This window comes from Paralichthys olivaceus, chromosome 5, assembly GCF_024713975.1.
Source record: "Paralichthys olivaceus isolate ysfri-2021 chromosome 5, ASM2471397v2, whole genome shotgun sequence".
NCBI lineage: Eukaryota > Metazoa > Chordata > Actinopteri > Pleuronectiformes > Paralichthyidae > Paralichthys > Paralichthys olivaceus.
In genome coordinates this window covers 9,498,206-9,517,371 of record NC_091097.1, presented here as the reverse complement: position 1 = coordinate 9,517,371, position 19,166 = coordinate 9,498,206, and the positions used below count along the sequence as shown (strand labels likewise).

At 42.2% G+C, this 19,166-nt stretch overlaps 1 protein-coding gene across 2 annotated transcripts; it reads right to left on the bottom strand.

Annotated features, from left to right (window-relative positions):
- Positions 1-510: 510 nt before the first annotated feature.
- On the bottom strand, positions 511-18,534 carry ints1 (integrator complex subunit 1). Of its 2 annotated transcripts, none has more exons than XM_020094707.2 (48): positions 18,384-18,534; positions 17,962-18,052; positions 17,552-17,842; positions 16,823-17,019; positions 16,330-16,467; positions 16,075-16,234; positions 15,876-15,981; positions 15,453-15,639; positions 15,122-15,267; positions 14,898-15,039; positions 14,589-14,765; positions 14,383-14,491; positions 14,161-14,281; positions 13,985-14,062; positions 13,754-13,911; positions 13,436-13,562; positions 13,260-13,351; positions 13,089-13,149; positions 12,811-13,008; positions 12,274-12,403; positions 11,910-12,089; positions 11,645-11,794; positions 11,381-11,560; positions 11,167-11,271; positions 10,889-11,056; positions 10,506-10,617; positions 10,262-10,420; positions 10,026-10,172; positions 9,834-9,932; positions 9,313-9,437; positions 8,923-9,177; positions 8,664-8,823; positions 8,451-8,582; positions 7,821-7,989; positions 6,686-6,812; positions 6,466-6,581; positions 5,923-6,010; positions 5,577-5,827; positions 4,075-4,204; positions 3,457-3,590; positions 3,155-3,347; positions 2,942-3,066; positions 2,730-2,839; positions 2,400-2,513; positions 2,233-2,303; positions 2,039-2,130; positions 1,761-1,870; positions 511-1,604 (listed from the first exon to the last, which is right to left on the bottom strand). In XM_020094707.2, exons 2-48 carry the CDS (start codon positions 18,014-18,016, stop codon positions 1,489-1,491), a joined length of 6,591 nt encoding a protein of 2,196 aa, XP_019950266.1. In that variant the 5' UTR covers positions 18,017-18,052; positions 18,384-18,534; the 3' UTR covers positions 511-1,488. The 2 variants fall into 2 exon arrangements, with proteins under 2 accessions (XP_019950266.1, XP_019950267.1); XM_020094708.2 differs by having other exon boundaries at positions 6,686-6,809.
- Between the last annotated feature and the right edge of the window lie 632 nt (positions 18,535-19,166).

Below are 19,166 nucleotides of genomic sequence, written 5' to 3'. Positions count from 1 at the left end.
CCGCTACGGTTAATTTACCATGAATGGGGACGTCCACTTTCCTAGTTTACCAGCATGCCCACACACTGTTTAACAAATCCCTGTGACTCCATCAAGAGGTTTCCACACCAAGTCAGAGGCAGCGGGCAAAACAACTCACACTTTCATGGCAAAATGGTTTCCATCACAGCGTGTGCATCACGCCTTTAATTTGTCTGTTACACCCCAGTGAAGAGCGAGCGTTCCAATGACAGCTGTTTCCAGTTTTATCAGGATCCAAGAATTATTGGAATGAAATGAAAGGCTGCAGACCTTCCATTTATTTTACCCCCTTCAATCTCGTTCGAGGTGCTAACATGTTTCTTTGAAAGGTAATAATTGGTTCTTTCGGAAATTTGTGTTCTCCTTTTTTTTTTTTTTTTTATAATTTCAACATTAAATTGCTTCTCAATTAAACATTGTAAAATGTCTCCACTGCAGGATTGTGTTGCCCTTTTCACTTCCTGTCAGATAAAGATGAATGAAACTTCATTTCCCCAAAAAATATTTTATTCAGTTCATATCAATGCAGCTCACAGACAGTGTTCTAGTAACAGAAAAGCATCATGATTTTAAATAATTCATTTCATTTGTTATTAGTTTGCGCAATGACATTGTCTTTGTATTTTTGCTTCTCATTTTTAATACTTTTCAAGTTGTTTGGCAGCTGCAGTCAACTGTTTGACATGTTCGCTGTCTCAATATTTAGCAAACTGCTCATAAAACTCACAAGATGGATCTTGATGGAAATGTTTTAGATGTTTATTAAAAAAATTTACACAAAGTAAGATGTGATTGTAGCGGTTGATTTTTCATGTTGAAACTATTAAAAAAATTAAGCCAAAGGTAAAAATATGAGTGTTAATACACAATGACACTTGTATTGTTGAATGATGTAATTGCTGACCATCTAGAAATGTAAAAATCTCCCTCTAAAAATACATGTTTATAATAATTTAAATTTAACTTCAACTTGAACTATAATACAATTATGAATATAGTTGTAATATAAATACATTACAATTTTTAATAATTAAATCAACCATTTCTATTATTTACCCAGTTTGTGTATTATATGTTGGATGTTATGATAACATCACTTAATAATGTTCCGGTTTTTGTTCAAATTTCATTACTGGTTAATGTATTGTCACATTTTCAATTAAAAAAATAATTTACTTCCTTCACGAAGTAATGAATGCTGTAATTGTGACTTCATTGCAATGGCAGTAATTTCATAGTTGTAATTATTACATGTTCAACTAATTTAGAGGGAGTTTTAATACATTCTTTGAAGTCACTAAATTATTCCCCTACTGGGAGTTTGTAGCTCGCTGGAGAAGCATCTAATGTGAAGAACTGAAGAGAGTCTGATTATCTGCTGTGATCAAATTAATATGACATCAAACTAAAAAAAATCTGGAACGCAGCGATGGCAGAGAGCGACACTGGAAGTTGTGAGCTTTACTGTTATGTTGTCGCCTCCATGTGAAGGACTTTCATCGACTCTGCGATCATTGAACTGGTGTCAATTTGTCCGTAGATACCCACAACAAACGCCTTGTGGAGCAAGATGTCTGCGTGTTCTGGAGGGAGGAGAAAGAAAGTACTTGAAACAATGCTGCGGTGGATGTGTGAGACAATGATGCAGGCTTTATTAAATAACTTTTTACTAATAAAAAAATATATATTTATATTGTTTGGTCACATAGAATCCAAGACAGACATGTGTTTGCTCTTACCTTGACAGAGAAGCACGTATTCTGGAAGGTTCCTGAGCGCGGTCTGTACCACGTCGAAGTTCCCACTGCCCATACAGTACATGAAGGTTGGCAGGAAGTCTGTTGCCAGGCTGTAGCAAAGAAAACACACACGTTACCTAATTAATAGAAACTGGTGAAAACAACTGATGGTTTAAATTTGCTGAAGCTCTTTTTATTTAATTATTTCCTTCTTTGTTTATCTCTGCACACTCCCGCTCGGCTCCAGCCTGCTCTCTGCAGGTCGGCTGTAAACTTACCAGGGATTGTTCTGAATGCAGCGCAGGGCCAGACTGAAGGCCATGTTCCGACACAGCTCCTCAGAGGAAACCATGAGTCTCTGCAGATCGTTCTACAAACAACAGAAACACAGAGTGGCGACGGACGTGTTACAGACTGACGGGTGCTGCACTTGACCCTAGTTTTTAGTGTGTGCCTATTTTGTATGACTCACAATGAAGTATTGGATGATCTCTGGGCTCCTCCTCGACTTATCATCCACCTCTGTCAACACCTCCAACACATCTATAGCAAAAAAAAAAAAAAAAAAGAGAAACTAGGTATTACTCATTATGAAACAGGATTAATACACGTGGCATCTCGGCAGAGGTGTTTCGTTACCCTCGACTGCTTCTCCTCTAGACATCTTTTTCAGGTACATCGTCATGTCAGCCGCGCTCAGTGAGACGGAGGCAGATATGTTGACGAGAGGAAGGGAACCAGTGGACACGTCATCTGGTAAAAAAGAAAAAAAAACAATTATTCAGAAAGATGCATGCCTCTGCAAAATGACTTTAAGGTTGTATCTTAAAATGTAACCAGAGATTACGGTATAAAACTACATTCGCTTTACTTGAAGAAATGAGATTCTGTACAAACACCCTATTTTAAATGTGCTCATGTTCTAGATAGACTTGTAAAGACTCCATGTGCTCAGAGAAAGCTGCTCACCATCTCTGTCCTCTGTCGCGACCTCTGCAGAGGAGTTTTTCACTGGCAACGTGAGTCCAGCCAGCAGAGACTTCAGCTGGACCAGGTCCGGGTTCTCTGCACACAGATTCCTAAAAAGACAAACAGCAGAGTTCCACTTCTGTACAATACAACAATTTTTAAAATGTGTCACAAATGAATCCTAGAAAAGGATATTGCCATGATATACTAACTGTAATATGTTCGAGTGCTTCTGCAGATAAGGAATGGCGGCCGCTGCATCGTGCGTGATGTACTTCTGTGTGAACTGCAGAAATTTGTTGATGAAGACCAACGGAGAACGAGTCCTCTGAAAGTTCTACAGGAGGAAACACACAGGAACACCGTGAATCTAATCTCTGTCCAGAATCTCCCGGTGAGGATCTGAAAGCCTGTGAGCCGCCCACCTGAAGGACCTTCATGAAGGAGAGAAGGCAGTTTTGAAGCGCCCTCTGGTGGTCGCTGTGGAACACGAGTGGCTGCAGCAGCTCCAGGATGGCGAGCACGTTGCTGAAGAAGGTCATGTGGTTCTGCTGCCGAAACTCCTGCATGTTCAGGTGAATGCGGCCGTGGAGAAGCCCTGCGATCATGGGCAGGTGTCTGTGGAGAAAAAGTCAGCAGGTCGTATCGTCGTCTGTGGCGGAAGTTAATCTCTTAATTTGTGGATTAAAACTACAGCATGAAATATTTCTTTTTTTTCGTATTTCACCTCAGCAAAAGGACAGGGTGCGACACAGCCATCTTACGACAGGCCAGGTTGGCGTCAGACACGCGGTTTTCAACAGACTTTGAGTCTCCAACGTCAGCGAGCAGAGTGACCAGACGATGGACCAGGACGTCGAGCTGGGAAGGGGAAATAAATACTGTACTCTGTGTGGTGTCATGGTTTTAAATATGGGATTTCAAATAGTATTCAATATCAAGCACATGAATGAGGATAAAGACAATAACATCATGGCACATCATTCTTCCAAAATATATTTTCTCCCTCGGTGTTTTGATGCTCGTGGTCTAACACGTGAAGGCCGTGGCATATGATACATATCATTTTCAAACTCAAACCATTTAATGATCCCTCCCTATGTATGGAGGCATTAAGATCCTGTTCCTTCTTTAAGTTATCCCTTTATTTAGTGAACTGTTTGACAATACAGCTGCTGGTGCTGTTGGGTTTTTAATTACACAGCAATTACACAATCTGCTCTCACTCAAATTTACTCAAGAAGATAATGAATAGCAAGCTTCTGGTTGTAAGTGAAATATCTTTTTAAAACTTTAAGTGCCACAACATAATCGGTTCAATTTATTGTCTGTAAGAGATCTTCACCTTGCAGCTGCTGCCATCCGCAGCTCCTCCGCTGCTCAGGGTGCCGTCGGGCAGGGTGACGTGCTGGATGACCTCTGGAAAATGCAGGTAGATCTGCAGCAGAAAGTTCTGGCACCTCTTATTCATCGAACTGAAAAACAGAATAAACAGAAGAGGGACGTAAACTGTGTGTACATGTTATTAGTGGCTCAGGACAGTTCAACAGTGCGTCGTAAATCCAACAGCTTAGCAGCAAAATCATCAACACTGTAATCCCTGATGTTATTGAGTTGTGTAGCCTGAAGCCATTTAACTGACAGTGACTGGTTGACCAATTTTGTGCAGCTCCGAAAAGTTTGTTGCAGATTTTCAACTCAAGTGAGCTCTGGTCTATACTGCAACAAACATTATGGAGCAGACTATGTTCCCAGTTGGCTTTTGTGAATTTCAGTTATTTTCCCATCTCTTTCAAGTGATTATCACCAGAGTTAATACGAGATCAGAGATTAAAGAGCACGATCCAACACTTCTCTATTGTTTCCGTCTAGAGGCCACAATAATTAATGTGCATTAATACAAAGTAGGCGCATGAATAGCATAATGTAATTCTGAGGTATTTGCCTTCGAGTCACTGCAGATTCATACAATCCTCTTACTGGCTCAGGCCCGTGTCAGGCTCAAATGATGCACTATACTCTCCACTGACTGAAAAGTTTATTACAGCTATATGTTCAGCAAAACTACAGCGACCTTGACCAAGAGTAGAGAGTCGTTCAATAGTTGCTGTGTAATTGGAATAAACACCAGCTTATCTGACAGCGAGCATTCGCAAGAAGAATGCTTCACATACAATCATGTGTTTATTCAACACAAGGCCAAAACCCTTTACTTTCAACATGGTTTTATCCCGCCATATTTTCACAAGCAGCCGTTTTACCAGGCAGCTTAGCTGTACTTAAAATACTGTAATTCGGAAGCTAATTTTGCTTGACCTTGGCCAAAGTTTCCTCATTAAAGTGGTTTAATAACCAGAGACACATTCATGAAAGGAGGGTTTGCCTCCACAAAGAGTTGCACCCTGATCTCTGACAGCTAAGTCAGAGCAGGAATTCACAACACAGGCAAGTTTAGAGCTTCAGCCTTAATCCTCTTGGCTTCATTATAATACACTGAGCTTTTAAAGAGATCACAGTATAGACGACTTCTGCTGGTTTTAATTTCACACCAATAGACCTAATTATCGAGTTTTCCCTGGTCCACAGCATTGTGGCTGACAGAGGAAAGTTCATCTGCACTGAGAAGGAGAATCTAGTGCGATTTTCTCCCAAGTTTATCCGCACACCATAACAGGAAGGGAAAAAAAAATACTTTCACTGTTTGGGGCTAATTAGAAAGAACAATAAGATGTGTTCAAATAGATGGAATGAGTGCTTTGGTGAAACTTGTAGAATGAAAATGGAGGGGTGAGAATGACGGAAGATTCGAGAATAGATGAGTATTGAAGCAATAAGCATACACCTTACCTGTCCTCCCATTTCTTTGTGCAGTTGATGAGGTACTCCGACACCTTCTTGATGTTTTCCAGATCTCCGTTGCAGTAGGAGTGAAGGAGGGGCAGCCGGGACTGGATGAGGGAGCGGGAGGCCTGGTCCACGCTGACGCTGTCGTCATGTTGTGAGTCGCGACTGTTGAGCTCCGACTCAGACAAGATCAGGTCCACCAGGCTGATGAGCTCCTCTGAACTGAGTCGCAGCACAAACTTCTCCGTTTTCTTCTGCACCGAGGAAAAGATAAGTCAACAATGAGTCATCATGAGCAGAACTGCAGGAAAAATCATCACATCTAATAACTGTGTGCTGTTGATCTTACTTGAGGGATCTTCTGGTCACGTCCTTGCCAGATACGGGGGATGTGGCTGCACGCCCACAGGAAATCAAGGGCTGATGATGGGTCCAATCTAAAAAAAAAAGAGAGAAGTGGATATTTAACACTAGTTCTAACTTTAATGCCAAGTTCAGACGACTTTCAAAGTTGTCGGATTGCTCTGCGGTTCACACAAAACAACTTGCCGCCTTGTTTCTGGGAGTGTTGTAGGTGTTGTGAGCTTATACTACACAACTGACTAGCGACAGGGAGTCACACATAACACCATTTCTCAGCAGGAGAACTCTCCGACTTATGTCCAAGCTTTATACTGCATTCAAACCGTCCTGTGCTTTGATTGGCTGTTTGTAGCTTACTCTTCCAGATTTTGCAACTGATGCAACAATGCAGATTTGGCTCCAATCTGGGTCTTTTGTCTACCAATGGAAAATCGAGTCTAAAATTGTGTAATATGAACATTATGCTGAATCTACTGAAATCACACCAAACCATGACTGGGAGAATGTTAAACAAAATAAGAAGTCGTACTTGTAGTCTCGTCGCTTGATGAGAAGAGCACTGATACACTGCAGGAGGGTGGACCAGTTTGACTGATGTGTGAGCAAGGCCAGAAGATAGGGTCTGTATGCGGGGGTGCCTCGTACCTGAAATAGAGAAATAAGATGCATGACTGACTCCAAGCACACACATTTGAGCACTGGCAGCAGATACAGTCCTATACGCTGAAGGTAATTTATGCTTATCTCACTTTGTTGAGGGTGAACAGCAGTTTCTGTTGAAGGTCCGGACACACCGACGTGACCTCTGGGTCGAGATACTCCAACCAATCAACGAGCAGCCCGGAGCTCAGTCCTGACTTGGTCACCTCAGAGCTGCTGGCAAAGGTCGAACTGAACGGTTAGTTGTGCTTATGTTTAACTACTGAAGACCTCAGAGAAAAGAAATCTACAGTGCGTCCAAGATGAAATGAGGCTATAATGAGCAGATTTACTGCAACCAGGAAAATCACAATATTTACTATTTCCACAGACCCATTATAACCAGACCACGATATGAGCTGTTCACAGAAATAACAGTGTCTGCATTTGTTTGCAGATATGAAAACGGATAATTTACAGAATAAAAAAAAAAGCAAAATAGTTGCGTAGTTCAAGTTCCATATATTGGTTGTATTTGTCTTTCCTTTTTGTTTATTAACAAAATAAGGTTTATGGTAGACCTATAAAATATTAAACCTTAATTCCATTTCTTGGCCATAATGGTTTGATAATGACATCTTAGGAATCATTGCCAATTTTAAATATAAAAAAAATACTGTCTGTTTAAATTGTCTCATAAACTCCACAGCAAACCAAACAAACCCTAAGCACTGCACAGGCCCCAAGAACCTCTGACCGGTGACGGTGCAAAACGAGCGCATTTCAGCGGGGGAGCGAGGACATGAGGTGTACGCCTGCCTCTATCCAGAAGCAGCAACCATCCTGCAGCAGTAGGTTGGTATTGTTTGGTACCGTGACATTTTTAGAATTTTGGCATCGACTTGGCACCGAAGTATCACTCCTTGTGACATCCCTACACACTTCTAGACATAGCCTATGGCGATGAGCAACTTCCAATATGTACCTGCCTCTCTGGCCGTGTTGCTGAGAACCAAACCGAAAAATACTCTGTAAAGTATTCAGAGATTTTCACAGCATGTGAATGTGTAAAGCCAATGTAAAGCTGCAAAACCAATTAAACCTTCCTGAACCAAATCCAATAGCAGTTTACAAGTACGAGGCCTCGGACGGCAGCAGACGCAGGTTTTCTATTTTCCCTAGGCGGCTGTGCTTTTTATTTAGTCGTGTCAAATATTAATGTTTTAATAGAATTGCGGTGCTCACTTGTTAGAATCCACTTCCTTCTTCACGGCTCGCTCCTCACTTTCTTGGAGCAGCAGGGAAATCACCATTGCAACCGGGCCAGAGGTCCCGTTCTGTGTGCCCACAGTCATCAGCAGAGACAGTAGCTCCTCTAAATATGGCGACTTCACCTCCATCAGCCCCTGTAACACTGGAAAATCATAATAAAACTGCATAATTAATGATGGATCTTGGACTTGAACTGCATTTGATATAAGAAAACCAAATGTTAAAACTGAAGGCGTCTTTCATGCCTTAGTGCTAATGAACTTTGAGGGTACACATCCACTGAATTATAGAAGCCATTTAATATGTGGCTTTTGGATTTAATTTACACAATCTAACAACCAGGTCACCACCATATTTGTTCCTAATTCACATTCACAGTACTCAAAATATTAAAAAGTACTAATAAAGTTACAAAAAAATATTTTATACAACATGCTGTATTTAATTGATTGTTAAAATGGATTAAAATCGATTGATCTTCTTGATGACTCTTGAAGACAATAATCTATGTAACGAATTAAGTACTTAAATATTGTATTGTCTAATCTTTATCACATATCAGGCAGTTCAAACGAATTCACATGAACATAACTCCATTGATACCTTTGCCAATGAGCTCTGCTTCTGCATTACACCTGTCTCCAGATTTCAGCATTGCGATGATGGTCCTCAGTGGGACCTCAGTGTCTCTGCGATATGCCAAAGCCTCAGCCAGGTGGAGGAAACCTGTCCGCACTGCAGGGCAAAGACACGCATCACTCATTGTTTTACATAACTGGATCAGTATCTGAAAAGAGAAACAGTCCAAGTCCTCACCATCATTATGCCTGTGTTTGTGAGAGTTCTGACTAGCGAGGGATCTGAGCAGAGTCTTCAGAGGTCCTGCCTCCACCGTTGGGTTGTCCAACCAGATCAACACCTCAACGATGACCTTGAGGAACAGTGAGGAAAAAGCAACGTCCTGGGACACGAGACGCTGGAAAAGAAAAAAATGTGTCAGAAAACAGAAAGACATATATTCACAGTTTAATTAATGAGCTATTGGAATCATGCACTTTTTGTTAATAAGCCCCACCTGATAGAGGTGCAGTTGGCGCATGAGAGGACAGGAGAGGGCGTGGCTACAGTGCATGGACATGACAATGGGGCCTGCATGGGTAGAGGTGAGCAGGGCAGCGATGGCCTGTAGGAGGCGAAATGCCAACCCACCCTGCTGAACCTGGCCTTGTTTGGCTCGCATCAGTTCTTTAGCCAAGGCTTGCTGCAGGGCTAGAGAGAGGTGGCTGGGAGGCGGGCCATGCCAGCGAGGGTCCACCTTTATGGGGAATATCTGTCGTAGAAAAGGAAACAGAAACAATTTCCTTTTGATACAGTGACTAAGCAGTCAAGGACTTTTGCTCGGAGTGTTTTCCAAATGTAAAAAGGAACAACGTATACAAGAAACAGCTCTCGAGTTAAATCCTACCTGAAGCAACATGCCAGTGAGATCATCGTCAGGCCCGACTGCAGGAAGCTGACTGGCCGCTTTCATCTTCACAGAGCTGTGGGGCGTCTCCACGGTAACTGTAGCCTTACTTGTTTCAGAAGAATCTGTTAAGAGGGATGTCAAAACATTAATGAGGAATTTAGATCATTTAAATTTTGTTTTTTCTGTCTGCTACGTCGATTTTTAAATCTATGCCATGAAATATTATTCATAAGGTATACAGGCATCTTAAAGTATTTCTGTTGACCCAAGGAAGAGCAGAGTTTTTTGGATGAGCGTCTGTTGGGAGGAAAAAACAAAAAGGCAGACAGAACTTCCTCTATTTGTTTTAAACTTTAAACTGCGCTTGCTGTCAATCATGTTAACAGCATGGTAACCACGTGTTCTTTGGAGTTAGGACACAACTCATTGATAAAGCCAGTTCCTTGCTATAATCATTTTGGGGTTTTCTAAGTCGCAGACGAAAAGAAACAAACCATTTGGAAGATAAAGTCACTGACCTTTGTCAGGAGGAAGAGACGAGCTCAGTAATGAATGGAAAGTGTGCCCCCCGGTGGCACCTCGCTCATGCTGCACCTCAACCAGGTGGGCCATGTAGTCTGTTGCAGAGGAAAAACAAAATGAGACAAATCAGAAAGATTTACAACAAATCTCAAAATCTTAAGAACAGAATATCTGCAGGAGATTCTTACGTTTGTCCATGATGTTCTGCTCAAGTGCGTCGGTGTCATGGGAAACAGCCTGATCCAGGTACTGCAGCAGTTTACTCATGCTGGACACAGGAATGCCAAAGGACTGAACAAACAGCAGCAACTGTTGAGGCTCCAGGTCATGCAGAGCTGAGGGAAACATGTGCAATGATTAGAAGCAGTAAACAATATTTACTTGATGAGCCATGTTTGTTTCAGCAAAGTAGGAGAAGTTGTACCTGCGTCAACCAATCGAGAGACTTCTGATCGGATCATCCTCAGTTTCAACCAATCAGGCAGCAGAAGGGCCTCTTCTGAAGTGTCAACCAGGAAGGCAGTGGGTAGAGGTTTCTTGTCAGGGAACCAAATGTCCAAAAGAGCATAGAAATCACTCTCTCCTGTGAATATTGTTAAAAAACACATATAATATCAAAGATGTTCTTCATTAATGCACACATTGAAATCTGACATGCACAGGACTACCTTTAGGGGGCCCCAGAGTCAGCAGGATGACCATGGCATGGACTACCAGGATGTGCATGGTTGCAGTTTCGCCTGTGGTCCAACGCAAAAACACCTGGTCCTGAGATTCTGACTAAAAATAGAAAACCATGTGAATCCACCCTGATCTGTATAATTCAGCAATCAAAATCAAACAGGAATTAAACTGCAGCATTTGCTTTAAATGTGTTTTTGATTGCAGTCACTATCAAGATCTTTAGGTGATCACAGGAAATGTGCCTGAAAACTAGGCCCCAAACTTTGCACTTCTGGGGTTATCTAACCTATAAGAAGCCACTGTGAGAGAAGCCACAAGAAGATTCCAAAAATGTAAAAGACAAAGTCGTTCATTTAGTGGTGCTCACCCAGCTGTAAAGATCCTCGCCCTCTTTCGTCTTCCTCATCCTCTTAATGTAAGCAGAGAAGATGGTGAGGAAAGCAGAGAGCACAGCATTGGACTCAGGCCTGGAGGAGTGTTTGGAGAACATGCTGTTCATGATGGTTGAACGTTCGACGATCAGCCGCGCAACATCCTGCAGAGAGCGACACAAAGAACAGTCAGGGGGGATCGAAGACAACATCTAGACTTGACTTAAAACAAAAAGCATGTCATGATGAAATTGAAGCAGCTCGCTTTGATTACCAGTGCAAGGTCATTATGAGAGGCCTGCTCCTCCACTGGTGCATGCTGGGAAAGGTAGATGAGATAGGCACTGATCGTCTGTGGATCAGTCTCCATGTGAATGGCCTGCGAGGGAACAGACAGACAAGACTTACTCTTCTATCTTTTACTCAGGAATCCACCTTTACCTTTGCTTCCGATTTTAGACAGTGCAGTGCCTGAGACAGATGCTGACCTGCTGCAGAGCAGTGGACGTCATGCCCCTCACACTGTCAAACAAGGGGAGTTTTGGGAGGTCCTGCAGCAGCCATTGGTAACCCGGCAACAGCTCAGCATCTGCAGAATCTTCCTCCATGGGTTGATCCCGCTCATCTCCATCCTTCAAGCCTCCTTCACTCAGCACCAAAGACAAACCCTGAAAGCAAATATATTAAGTCAAATGGGATAACAATGCTGATAGAGGTTGTAGAATGATATATGCTTCCAATAAGTTTGATACCTTCATAGCCAGGACTCTCGATGCCACCTGAGAAGAGCTAAGACGACGCAGGAAATAATCCAACACTTCACATGTTGTCTGTTCATCAGCCTTAGGACCTAGCAAAAGATCCTGCAGTCGTCCAAGCAGCTGCCTTTGCTTCTGTTGTCTCTGAGAGGAACAGAGAGGATTTGAGATTCACTCAGGGGTTCACAAATAAAGATCAGTGGCTCAGAGAAAACAAATATAAAAACAGGACAGCTTCCGTTTAAAATCATCAACATACTTGTCTCTTCTTGGCCCTCTGCTCTTTGCTCTCTCCTTCTTCGTCGTCCTCTATCGGCAGACTCTCATCTGCAGCATCGTGCAGAAGGAATTCACACAGGCACTGCACTGGAAGCACATCCAAGGACCCCTCACTGGACTGAACCAGATCAGCCAACCAGGGCATGGACTGAGAGGAAGCCTATGATGGATTGAAAGTGCACCTTACTTACTTACTTGACCTATGGTGACACTACAAAAGTGTTATTTCATCTTTTAATAGATGGGCTACATGGTTTTAGGCTCAGTAGATGTATCCTGAGCAAGTGCTTGCAAATCTCTCCGTTATCTGAGGCACAGCGAAAACATGTTTGTTTGCCTGTTACCTGTCTCTGGATGATGTTGAGGAGGAAGTCTGGGTTGCGACTGCGGCAGAGGAGGTGTCCCAGACGCAGGGACTGGTTGAGGCTTTTGACTTGCTCCTGGAACTGTGGTGGAGGTCGACGAGGAGGACCCCTGAACACAAACAAAAACCATTAGTCCTTCTCCCTGTAGGAACTCATTTATCTCGAATGTTATGAATGACTTTATATAACATAACTGAAACAACAGCAAACTGCTTATTATCCTTATTTATTATCTTTGGGCAGGATTTATTTTTTTACCTCGACCTTAGTAGAATATTCATTTTAATATAGACTGTAGTAATAATATTGACAAGGTATAATGTTTAAAGCTGCATTTCATGAGTAGGACAATATCATGGGAGATACGAAAAAATATCAGGATCAGAATTAATGTACTTTTAGCCAAATAAGTCATTTCAAAACATTCTGATGTATGAGCAGAGATGTACCCTGCTCTGATGGATGTCTGTTTAGTCTCATTTAAGTCACTTTTTCACAAACTGTGAAATGTCTTACTGTGGATCCAGGCTGGTAAGTTGAGATAACAGCAGACTGTTGCTCTCTGTGATGGTCTGTTTGGTGGACGCTGCTGCCAGGTGACTCTCAAAGGCCAGAATGTCTTGTTTCTCTCGCTGGGACATCTGCAGCTCCCTGTTGATCATCTCTGTCTTTGTGTCCTCATCAGCAATGGTGCAAGGAGGGTAGGTGTAGTTACTAAACACAGAGACATGTGTTGGTTAAGCGTCATTAATCAACTAGGAGTTACTTAACTCTAAATGATCACCTTTACCTACTTTGTCATAACCATCTCCATGAGCATTTTCAGCGTTGGATAGCCGTCCCAAGCAGCTAAACCTAAACAAAGAAAATGAAAAATGTCACGCAATATATCAAAACACACAATTTAATGACTTTAAATACATTTGAAAACTAAACATATGTATGAAACATAAATTTAAATGTACCTATTCTCTGCGGATTAAATGCAGCCACCACAAGCAGCAGCAGCCAAGCCTTCCAATAGAGCGCGGATATCGCCAGATTTGGTGGTTGGTACCTTAAAATTAAACATAGAGTCATTCGTTATTATCGACTAAAAACTGTATGACCTAATGAAGTTTTTAAAAGACATTGGATGTACCCCGCTGGCAGCTGAATGTTCTCTGGGTGGTGATATGTGCACAGATTCAGCACCGCATCGATGAGTTGGATCCTCTCCACTCTCAGGACCTCCAGATCTGTTTTCGAACAGTCAGTCACCTCTGCAGCTTCAAAATGTAAAGAATAATATCACGTATTTGCCGTTTCCTCTTGTTCGCCTAAAACTATTTTGCAGACGTGAGAGGACGAGATGTAAATAAGGAGATGCCCCTTTGAATACTGAAAAATGTACAGAGAGTGACACACTGAACACACTGACACTCAGAAACAGTTACAGACGAATTGGATCCTCACACACCATCAGACTGAACTCCAGCCGCCCTTTTAACCAGGTGATCTGCCAGCTCCATGGCGTCAGCCGGGCCCAGAGGCAAATCACGCGACAGGCCGATCACCAGAATGCGCATCAGTGTGTCCTCCAACAGAGGAACCTCGGAGCAGAGACGAAGGAAGAAACTGGGGAAAGAAAAAAGTAATTGGTAGATGCAATCTGAAGAACCACACATTTTAAACCTGAAGGGAGACTTACTTTCTGTCACTCTCAGGAGGCCAGTTGTCCCACTTGTAATATGTCTCGGGTTGCTCTGTGAAAAGTACTTTGTGAAGGCTGCAGGTGAGATAGATGATGATAAATTATGTTTAATGTAGATGGAAACATCATTTGTTTAAGAAGCACAAACTGTTCAGGGGCAAGCAGATACCAACCAATGAACGTAGTCTTTTGCACCAACTTTGCTGATGGTGGGAACCACAGTGTGAAGCCACCACACAGCGTCTCTCTGTATGGAAGCAATCTGATTCTGGAAGGACCTGAGGACGTCAAGATCTGAAACAATCCAGACACATGTTTAGGGGGAAAAACAAAGACCTAATAAAAATGCATTATGGTTATTAAATGCAAGATTAGAACAAACACACGGCACTGACTCTTCTTCTCGCCTTTGTCCCATGCAAGGCCGGCTTCTTTGACCTGAGCAGTGATGCCCAGCATCATGGAGACAGTCAGTAAATCTGTCACTTGGATAACAAAACGCTCCTGCAGAGAGAGAGACAACGATAAACAGTTCAGAGTCAAATTTAAATGCAGGATGATTGCAGATAAAATGACAGGGGGAGTTTTCATCTGATCTTACTTTGAACTCCATGTCCACGTAGCTGGTCTCCTTCCTCTCCTGCATCAAACCGAAGCAGAAGGACTGGAAGTTAATCTCATGCTTTGTCTGTTTGATGATCTCTCTCAGCAAAGCTCGGGAGGCACGGAGGTAATCATCCTTATTGGTTAGCAGGTCCTGGAACACCATCGCCAAGAACTACAGACATAAAGGGAGACAGAGAGAGTGAAACAAAAGAATTCAGGCACAGCAATAAAAAGCCAAAAGATGAAAACAGACACTGATGAACAATACAACATGTCTTCCATTTCCATGTTTTTTAATTTGTACCTTCGGAGCCTGTTCTGGGCTGTGCTGGAGCACTGTATGGAGAACTTGCATGTTGTTGGGATTTCTGGCATTGGACAGCTCATTGAAGATCACCAGCTTTACCATCGTGGCAAGGTTGTCTTTGTGTGCGTTCAGCAGCTCCCTAGAGAATCACACACCAAAGTGTCAGTTAATGTGAGTCACCAAAGACAAAAGAAGTAAGATTAACTGAGACAAAGACACACCTGACACACAACATGTAGTGGTTGAGGAGCACTTTAGGTTTGAGCCGGATCTTGATCAGGTTGGAGATCACCTCCATGTCGTCTGCTCCGTGTGTGTTGCAGTTCATACACAAAGACATGAGGAGGTCTTGGGCAGGTCGAGTAAGCTGCATACATTAAAAACAAAAGAATGGAGATCAATAATCAATTCAATTTTATGGAATTATAGAGTCAAGATTGGATTTCCAAATGTAATAGCTTAAAGCAACTATGGCCAGTGAGATACAGTGACATAAAGCTGTTCAGGTGTTCAGGTGTTTGTTTATTCCAGGGTCTGTGCTCCACTTCTTACCTTCGGGTTCTGGAGCCACATCTCCAGCCTCTGCACAGCCATGAGTCGTGCCTCTTTGTAGCCACATGTGGCTGTAAGCAGACGCAGCAGGTTTCGTGACACGTTGTCCATCGGCTGCCTGCGGTTCAACTGATCCCTGAGCACGTCCAGCACATAGTCCTCCACACTCTCTGCCAGTTCTTCATACCTACAGTAACCCCAGAGGGAGGGACAGAGGGAAAACATTACAGCAACTCTTGATAGTTTCTGCAGAAATCATAAATTAAGCTGCGTTGAGTTCATGAACTCCTACAGCCTTGTCGTCTAGACTGAAAAATATTCAAGCTGAATTTTGTCTAAGCACAAATAACAGTTTTGAGTAAAGTCTCTTGGACATACTTTTGTAGTGTTACTCACATCTAAGAATATGAGTATTTTTCATACCTCGGCATCACCTGCCCCTCATCCTCAGGACTGAGTTTCTCTTCTGCTATCAGCAGTTCTGTCTGGCTGTCATCCTCATCAGGTGTTGAAGGGTGGGGGCTGCTACCTAAAAGGCAAAAGGTTGACACTTGACACTTGTATCCTGCAATAGCAATTCTAATCATCCAAAAATCCAAACTATGTCCTCAATGCACCGCACCTGCACTGAGATCTCCACCAGAGCGACCGGTGTCGGCCTGAAGCAGCATACTCTTTGGAGGCATCTTTGTGCCAAAAGCAGTCTGGATGTTGTCGACGAAATTCTTACAGTGAGAACTGTCCACCCAGATTCTTTCTCCCAGAGAGTCTTCGATGTACACCTGCAAAAACATTTCAGAGGTAAGGGTTTATACATGAAATACGAAAAATTTAAAAGGAGTATGACTTTTATTTTGACTGCTTAGGAGATTCTCACTTTAACAAAAATCTCAGGCCAGTTCTCATCCTCCTCGTAGGCTGCCATCAAAAGATTGCAAGCAAGAACAGACACCAGGCTGTTCCCCTTTGCTTTGAAGTTGATAGAAGCATCACGACGCAGGAGGCTACAAAGGGCCTGGTGACAAGAGCGAGGAATAAAGTCAGAAAGATGGTACTTAAAATCCTGAATCTGTGAGGTTCATCTCATTTGTTTTGCAGTACTAACAATACTTTGCTGAATAGTATAGTTTTAATTAAGACAACTTTCCAGTTTTTCTTTTTTCTCATGCATTAACATAAATAGATATAAATCAAAGCAAATTAAAAAGTAAACAAGCTAATAAATGCATAATATATGATTAATTATTTGACCTTCTGGGCTACTTTGTGATTTAAAAACAAGCAATGGCTAAGGGATGAGCTACATTACATAATCATAACATTTCTCCCATGATATAAATATTACAGCATTACTGTACGAGCAGTCTCACCTCAATAATTCCTTCAGTTGCAAACACATTGGGCTTGATTTTGGCCAGGAACATGAGACTTAGGTACAGCGTGATGTCAGGTTTTGCTCGGTTCATCTTGAGCTGTTTCACCGCTCCACACAGCAGTCCCTCAATGCGATCATCGTTACCTTCAGACTCTGCGGCTTCAATCTCGTCCAGCAGCACCGCCGGTGACACTAAAATTAAAGGAAAATAACTTTATTTGTGTAACACTTATCTAAACAAGGTTACCAAGTGCTTCACAAAATCCATGGCAATAACTAATGAATACAAATAAATGGTATTTAACTCAGTCCAATTTTAACTGCCAAATCATAACATATTAAGGCAAGACCTTAAAATTTATAGAGAAATCAAATGGTTCCCACAATGAGCAGCACTTTGACGATTGTCGAGAGCAAAATCTCTCATTAACTGGAAGAAACCTCTAGCAGAGCCAGACTTGGGGTGAGCAGAGAAGGAGAGAGGAGAGGTGGGTGTGAAAGAGGAGAGAGAGAGATAATCTTCAGTTGTACCTTGGCATCATCAAGTGTTTCGCCCTTTTAATTGCAATCACGTTAAAAGACGAACCTGAGGTTACACTGAGGCTAAAAATAAATCTGACTGGCTACTGGCTTGTATGGCAGGACTAAAAGGGTGTTATAACTTGTAACTGGATGAAGGATTGAAGGGTTTTCAACGTAAGCACAAATCCAAGTATTGTTTTACCTTCAATGGGAACCACTGATGGCTCCTTTATTGAGGGCGAAATCGCCCTTTTGTCTCCTGCAGCTACATCAGCGAGTCTTCCCAGAGCACTGACTGGAGGGGTGGTGGAGAGTTTGGGACGCTTGGTGAGGCTTGACAGCCCCGATGAGGAGGGCAGAGTGGAGGAAGTCTCTCTCTTACGGTCCGCTGGTAGACCTGTGGATGCTGGCTTCAGGAGGACGGCGGGGGCTTTGGGCTCTGCACCCTGGCTCTTGGATCCGAGGGCAATGAAATCCCCCGGGGGTGGGTGAGCTAGGAAAAGCAGACATCACAGGACAGTTGAGATGTTGCCCCTCTTAGTTATCATCATAAACACAAGGTGGGGGGGAAAGAGCAGCAACAATAAGGTGACAGGGGGATTTGCATCGTACCTGATGGTTTGGCAGCACTGGGGCGCCGGAGAGCTGCAGGTTTGGGGCGGTTCATCTCAACTGAAGGTGTCACAACCTAGTTTACAACAATCTGTGTGCGAAGAACAAACACACAATACACAAACGTCAACACATCCGTTACAGTTAGCATCTTCTAGCTAGTTAGGAGTGGTACGATCACTCAAATTAGCAGCTAGCATTAGCTTTGCAGACTAAACGTAGCAAAACGTCTGTGTCCGGTCTCTGGTTATATGCTGAAATGTTACATGAGTCTGTTCTAAGTAGCTGCAATTAATTATAAATGGGAATAAATGTGGCTGTTAGCATTAGAAGTTAGCCTCCGTGAATCAATGATTGACAGTGGCGTTAGCATCAATCTGCTAAAACGTAAACAAACTCGTATGAGGTTAAAGGTATCTCACTTGTTGAACGGCTTCATGAAACCGATCCTTGTCAGTCTGAAGGAGACACGTCTGGAAATGTACCGTTGATAAAACGATAAAGAGCAAATCCTAGATCCAAGCTAACGTTAACACAGAGCCATGGTGGCTTCTTCTTCTTCCCCTTCACTATATCGAGTCAATATTCATACCGCCACCTAGCGCAAAGGAGTGTCAATGCTGTTGTTATGTACTTTTTCTTCCACAGTGCACTAAATATATAAACACAATTAATCATACAAATGATCTGTGTTTGAAAGTTACACTGTATATAATGACTTTATTTACATAGTACTTATCTGAGCAAGGTTACAATGTGCTTAATAAAATACTTAAATAAATAAATAAATGAAAATAAATAAATGAAAATAAATAAATGAAAATAAATAAATGAAAATAAATAAATGAAAATAACTCTGTGGCTAAAGATAAATCTGACTGGCTACTACTGGCTTGTATGGCAGCACTATGAAAGCCATGTGGCCAGCTCAGTAGATCAGACTTCATTACCTCTATGTCTTTTAAAACCTAAAAAAAGTGGTCCCATTTGAGAAACTACATAAAATGTAGCTGCAAGAAAAAGTAAGATTACAAGGATTTAAAGGAATTGTTAAAAAATAGTTGATCATTAGTTTATTAGTTTGGTTACCTTGTATTTATTCTGTTTAACAGTATATCTCATTACTATGTTCTATATTCCCTCGTGTTTATAGATTGTAAATAAAGATGGACGACATGATTGGTCCCCAAAAGTGAAGCCAAAGC